This window comes from Brachyistius frenatus, unplaced genomic scaffold (assembly GCF_029030835.1).
Source record: "Brachyistius frenatus isolate BFR_SWC_R1_liver_20210118 unplaced genomic scaffold, ASM2903083v1 Contig_16, whole genome shotgun sequence".
Taxonomy (NCBI): domain Eukaryota; kingdom Metazoa; phylum Chordata; class Actinopteri; family Embiotocidae; genus Brachyistius; species Brachyistius frenatus.
In genome coordinates, this window is record NW_027210615.1 from 3,444,645 (window position 1) to 3,451,563 (window position 6,919).

The window sequence follows — 6,919 nt, forward strand, 5'->3', positions numbered from 1 at the left end:
GGTTTAAGACAAGAAAACACACTGGATCTAAATATAAAGTTACTTCATGGTACTGATTCCTGCAGCCTTTTTTGAATTCATTATTTAATCTAGGCCAATATCTACTTTAGTATTTGTTGTTTTATAATTCTGATTTGCCATTGTTTTTTCCCCACCTGCACAACAGTTTGATTTGTCCATATAGGGTGTCTTTCACTATGACTGGGAGCCCAAACATTTCCTCATCACCCCGCAGTGCAGTAAGCATGACTGAGAAGATAGCCTGAGATCATCATTGTGACTGATAACGGCAATTAGATGTAGGCTATATACATAGAATATTATAAATAAATAAAACATTTTACTTTGAGCCTTATCTGTTTGTTTATTTATTATAACTTTTTTTTTTTTTTAGGAATGATTTGCAGTAATGAATATATAGCGGAACCATTTAGACGCGACGCGTGTTCTTCGACCTGCGTGCGACGTTGCACTTCTGGCGGATAAAATGGCGGCCGTCAGGGGCAGCAGGTTTTACAGTGGCCGACCAGTCAAATACCCTCGAAGTTGACACGTAAACTGTCCGACTTCCCGTCACCGCACCAGACTCGGCATACACAGAAATAATGTTTTTTAGCGGCGAGGAGCCCGGTTCGTGGCGCGGATCGAAGAGATAGCAGGTAAGAGCTGCTGCCGGACATTTGACTGTCACAGGAGCGGTAGCTCGGCGGCTAGCCGGCTAGCTTTAATCCCATAATCCCGGTCGTGAGCCTGAAGCTGTTTGGTAGGGAGGGAGGGAGGGAGGTAGGGAGGGAGAGAGGTAGGGAGGGAGGTAGATAGGTAGGGAGGTAGAGAGGGAGGGAGGGAGGGAAGAAGGGAGGGAGGTAGAGAGGGAGGAAATGGGGTGGGGAGGGAGGTAGGGATGTAGGGAGGAAGAGAGAGAGGGAGGGAGGTAGAGAGGTAGGGAGGGAGGTAGAGAGGGAGGAAGAGAGGGAGGGAGGGAGGAAGAGAGGGAGGGAGGTAGATAGGTAGGGAGGTAGATAGGTAGGGAGGTAGATAGGTAGGGAGGTAGAGAGGGAGGGAGGGAGGTAGGGATGTAGGGAGGAAGAGAGGGAGGGAGGGAGGTAGAGAGGAAGGGAGGTAGAGAGGTAGGGAGGGAGGTAGAGAGGAAGGGAGGGAGTAGATAGGTAGGGAGGGAGGTAGAGAGGAAGTGAGGGAGGTGGGGAGGGAGGGAGGGAGGTAGAGAGGGAGGAAGGGATGTAGGGAGGAAGAGAGGGAGGTAGGGAGGGAGGTAGAGAGGGAGGGAAGTAGAGAGGGAGGGAGGGAGAGAGGGAGGGAGGGAGGGAGGGAGGTGGATAGGTAGGTAGGGAAGTAGAGAGGGAGGGAGGTAGGTAGAGAGGGAGGGAGGGATGTAGGGAGGGAAGGAGGTAGAGAGGGAGGTAGAGAGGGAGGGAGGGAAGGAGGTAAGGAGGGAGGGAGGGAGGTCGGTAGAGAGGTAGATAGGTAGGGAGGGAGGGAGGTAGAGAGGGAGGGAGGAAGGTAGAGAGGGAGGGAGGTAGAGAGGGAGGGAGGTGGGGAGGGAGGGAAGTAGATAGGTAGGGAGAGAGGGAGGTAGAGAGGTAGGTAAGGAGGGAGGGAGGGAGGGAGGTAGAGAGGTAGGTAGGGAGGGAGGGAGGTAGAGAGGGAGGGAGGTAAGGAGGGAGGAAGGGAGGTAGGTAGAGAGGTAGATAGGGAGGGAGGTAGTGAGGTAGTTAGGGAGGGAGGTAGAGAGGTAGGGAGGGAGAGAAGCAGGTAAGGAGGGAGGGAGGGAGGTAGGTAGGTAGAGAGGTAGATAGGTAGGGACGTAGGGAGGTAGGGAGGGAGGTCGGTCGGTCGCTTCATCAACAGGTGAATGTGTCTGGTATTAAACAGGTGAAATGTGACGTGTATTGACCAAAATAAAGAGTAAGACAATCTGCTGAGCATCAAAACCACCTCACTGGATTTAAAGTGTCTCAGCAGAGTTGACAGAAACTCAGGTTCAGTATGCAGCAACTGTATTTGTCAGATTCATCCTTAAAACTAAGTAGTTTGCAAAAATAATGAACATAGCAGGATCCAGCCCCAAATTCATACAATATGTGAAAATATTATGGGATTAGGTCATTTCTGTAGTATAGTATATTTTTATGTGAATAATAGACCACGTTTTTCCACCTGTTCTGGGTAACGGGGATGTTTGCTTTGCATTTGATTGACAGGTGTCCTATAGATCCATCACAGTTCAGACACGGTAACAACAGGGCGGATGGGAAGATCACCGAGGGACCGCACACACCATGTTGTCGATCATTGGCTACAAATAACTTCATGTCAACAGATATATTAGAACATGGAATAAACTAATCTCGCCGTGTAACTGCGCCGATGTGTTTTTATTCCCGCAGGAACACCAGACTACACATTTGGGAACGTCGCTCGTGTTACAGACGAAGAAGCAGAAGAATGGCCAGAGAGCAGAAACATAGCAGGGCTGAAACATTTGTGCTGGCTGGATCCAATGGCCACAACGGCCAACAGTGGCAGACCAGCTTGAGCGACTTGTTGCCGAATCACCCGGCGGCCGCCAACCGCACGTCGAGGATGGCCCGCGTCGCCTCGGACGTCCGGCACAAGTGCGCGGCCTACGTGCTGGCGCTGAGGCCGTGGAGCTTCAGCGCCTCGCTGACGCCCGTCGCCCTCGGCAGCGCCTTGGCGTACAAACTGGAGGGCTCGGTGGACTTGGTGATCCTGATGGTGTGCGCGGTGGCCGTCCTCGTGGTCCACGGCGCGGGGAACCTCGTAAACACCTACTATGACTTCTCCAAAGGGATTGACCACAAGAAGAGTGACGACAGGACTCTTGTGGATGAAATCTTGGCGCCGCAGGATGTCGTTATGTTTGGCGCTTTGTTATATTCTCTGGGGTGCTTGTGTGCCACTCTGCTCTACTTCCTGTCGACACTGAGACTGGAGCACCTGGCCCTGATTTACTTTGGGGGACTGTCCAGCTCTTTTTTATACACCGGAGGTGAGTAAAATGTTAACGTGAATCTCTCGGAAGTGCTGCCTCTCTGTTTATCGGCCTTATCACTAAAAGCACACGCGTCTTGCGTTTCAACGTTCTTGTTTGGTGGGACGGTGCCAGGAAAGCGGGCAGAGTTTACGAATGTTTACCATCATGTTCATCTTTCATCAAAGGGCAAAAAAATAAATAATCCAACAACGAGCAGTGAGCAACAATCCATTCACTTTAAACACAACACAACACAACACGTCTCGCTCACCATTTGTGGTTTGCAGCAATGCAAATAACTTTGATTTCAGGTCGTCAGATATTTTCTTCTGAAACGTCTTTGTGACTTTCGGCACTGAAAAATTTCCTTTTTTTTTTAGCTCTCAGCAGAGACGGATATCTGAAAACCTTCTCACAGAAACATCCGCTCCCTACAGTCACCTGTTTCTTGGGTTTTTGAGTAAACTGGCCCTTTAAGGCTGAATTGTTTTGACACTGACGTGTCACATTACTTCATGAAGTGAAATGCACACTTTCCGTCAGAATATCACTGATGAAAACGGGGGGAATCATCCAGTTTGTTTTAACGACTGGCTGCTCTTTTCTTTTATTGTTTTAGTTTTATAGAAGTAATTTCCTGATATTGAAAAAATATATTTTCATTAAAGAGTGAACTCCATCATCACTCGCGCACAAAAAGCAGTGATGCGTTATTTTTCTCTATCTGATATGCTGGTATTTACTAATACATGCACATATATTTTCCACCTAAATGCTGAGAACATCGAGTCTCTCCTGAAGTGGAATTAACATGAATATGTCCTCTCTTGTAATACTGGCAGACAAAACCTACACTGCTTTAAAAACGTACACATTGACTGGGCAAAATAGGAACACCTATTCAACATGGCGGTCAACACGCCGTCAAGCTTTGAGCACTTAGACATAATTAAAGCATGGCTTTATCTGCCCGTCATATATGCAGAAATGATCTTTTTGGGCCGATATTTCATTTTTAAAACCTTTTATCAGCCAATAAGATTATGTACCGATGTTATGGTGCATCCTAAACCAAAAGAACAATTTGCTCATCATTGTTAGTCCTACTAAGCCTGTAAAAATAGGTGTCATCTGTGGCTCCACACACGTTTTGTCAAATGTGTGAAAATAATGCGGATGATTTCATCTGTGTTGTTATCTCAGCATGAGCTGTAAGACTAAACATATACAACAGAAAGTCTGTCCCAACCAGGAAGTGTGGAGCTTGAAGGACTGTGTTTACCAGGCCGGGGGGGGTGTCCGATGATAAGCTGATATTAGTAGTTGCATCATGGGAAGTGTGGGATGCAGTGATTTTAACCATTGTTTATTAGTCAAACGTTTTTGAGACTTCAAACTTTATATGAATGCTCCTTTAAGACGTGTACACTCTGCACAGGCACCAGAGTTTTCCTGTGACGCTCAGTAGAACACAAGATTTTATTCTTGCCATCAATTAAACTGTGTTTTGCACCCGTGACACTGCAGAGTTTGAACTAAACAGTAAAAACAGGTGTTGTAATAATCTCGAGGTTAAACGTGGCTTCTTCTTCTTTTTCTCCAGGTATAGGCCTTAAGTACGTGGCCCTGGGAGACGTAGTTATCCTCATTACCTTCGGCCCTCTGGCAGTCATGTTTGCCCACGCCGTGCAGGTCGGCTACCTGTCGGTGCTGCCGCTGGTGTACGCCGTCCCGCTGGCCCTCAACACAGAAGCCATCCTCCACAGCAACAACACCAGAGACATGGACTCGGACAAGCAAGCGGGCATCGTCACCCTGGCCATCCTCGTAGGCCCCACGCTGTCCTACGTCCTCTACAACCTCCTGCTCTTCGTCCCCTACGTGCTCTTCTGCATCCTCGCCACCCGCTACACCATCAGCATGGCGCTGCCTCTGCTCACGCTGCCCATGGCCTTCCCGCTGGAGAAGCAGTTCCGGAGCCGGTACTACGCCAAGATCCCCCAGAAAACGGCCAAGCTCAACCTCCTCATGGGACTTTTCTACGTGTTCGGGATCATCCTGGCGCCTCCGGGAAGCTTGCCGTTACTGTGATTCATTTACTCTCATTTCTAACTTGCTTCTTTTAATACCGACTAGTATATGTACTTCTTTGTATTTGGATGAAGCTTTTTACTGGCTTTAATTTATTGTTTAATTTATATGTTGAGCAGAGATTTAGTTTAGGTCCTCCTCTGTGACGCTGAAGACATAATGGGTATTTTTTTTGGTTTTTTTTTTTCCCAAATTAAGCCTGCTATAATGTGTTGGTAAAAATAAGAAGTGTTGGTGTCATTTTCTGGAGGCAGGCAACATTCTCATCATTTCAAGGACAGACGATCTCTTTCAGTTGCCATATTTGTAGTCTTTCAAGATCTAACACGTACATAAAACCATCAATGAACCATTTTTCTCAACATTGTACTTTCTGTACAGTACATAATGTTCATTTGTTTATTGTGATTTTACAGCCAAATAGTATTTCATTGGATTGTAATAAAACTCACTAACGCTGATGTGCCATATCTTCATTTCAAAGATATGAAATTGTCTTTGAGCCAAACAAATATGATAATACAATTAAGCATGCAGGAGAGAAAATTGTTAAATGGGGTGATACTAAACTGAAATAAAGAGTTTGAGATAAGCTTTTAACACAATAAAAGGGTTTCAGAGCATGACAAATATTTACAATAAGTTTTGATTTATGATGTGACAAAATAATGGAGACTAAAAAGAAAACGCAGCACCTTTAACTCCATTCAAAATGTGGGCGTTAAATGTGTCAGTAACCTTTGATGAAATATGAAGTGCAGAGTGGACCGCACGAAGAGGAAAACAACAGTATTGTTACAACCACGCGTACAGAGCAGTAAATCTTCCTTCATACTGACATTAACATTTAGAGATACAAATCTGGCATTGACTGGCCGCTCATTCTGACCGTTACTACAGGAAAAGTTACAAGTCTATTTATTGTTTCTGCGTTTGTTACATGTTCTGGCTGCAGACAAAATATATACGGAGACACGTACAGTACCAACCTCCTCTTTTGTCAATTCAAGAAAGAGTCCTGTAGATCATATAAGGATACTGTTTTTACATTAAGCCACTATGAATGAATAAAGGGCTTCAATGTTGTGGGATATTATACTTGGGACAATTTTTCAGTCAAACTTGCACTCTCAACATTTACTAAGTGCAAATTGACAAGAAACTTGAGTTTGTGTGGTTTGTCAGCAGGAGGCAGTGTTGAACAGCTGATAAAACCTGCAGCTACAGCTGTTAATGTGCTCTGTGTAATCTGCAGGGTCAGATCAGTTCAACTGTCGGGTGTAATATTTAATTATTTGTACATAACATGTATCTAAAGATCCAAAATGTCTTCTGGTATCACTAATTTGATTTGTGGTGAAACAACACTCATAACTTCTGTTTTGTAATTTTGTCTTGTCTCCTTAAAACAATCTGAAGGAAGTTATTTTCATAATTTAATAATAATTTTAATATGAGAGTAGAAACGCGAAGCCATAAAATTAACAGATATAATTTCTTCGTATGTGTTTTTGATTCAATACCTTGTATTTACACAAAATCTTTGCCCTGTTCAGTGTGGTTTTAAGAAAACACATGACCTTTTCACATTAGTTACAGTGTTTGAGTGCGGTTAGAGTCCAATGCTTTAATTGGATTTTATTAAGAAACTCATCCCAAGCTTCATTTTAATAATCACCTTTCTTCCCACTGCATCTCTGTGGGTTGTCTGAGCTCCTATATCCACCCATAGCCCCAGGACCTGGGGGGGAAATTAAGGCAATTAGAAAATGGCCACTCCCCTCTTGTAAATAATTATCAAAATTCGAAATAAAA

At 45.0% G+C, this 6,919-nt stretch overlaps 1 protein-coding gene across 1 annotated transcript; it reads left to right on the top strand.

Annotated features, from left to right (window-relative positions):
* Positions 1-484: 484 nt before the first annotated feature.
* On the top strand, positions 485-5,565 carry ubiad1 (UbiA prenyltransferase domain containing 1). The gene is made up of 3 exons (XM_069694025.1): positions 485-659; positions 2,406-3,028; positions 4,617-5,565. The coding sequence occupies exons 2-3, from the start codon at positions 2,464-2,466 to the stop codon at positions 5,102-5,104; spliced, it is 1,053 nt and encodes a 350-aa protein (XP_069550126.1). The 5' UTR covers positions 485-659; positions 2,406-2,463; the 3' UTR covers positions 5,105-5,565.
* The last annotated feature ends 1,354 nt before the right edge of the window (positions 5,566-6,919 follow it).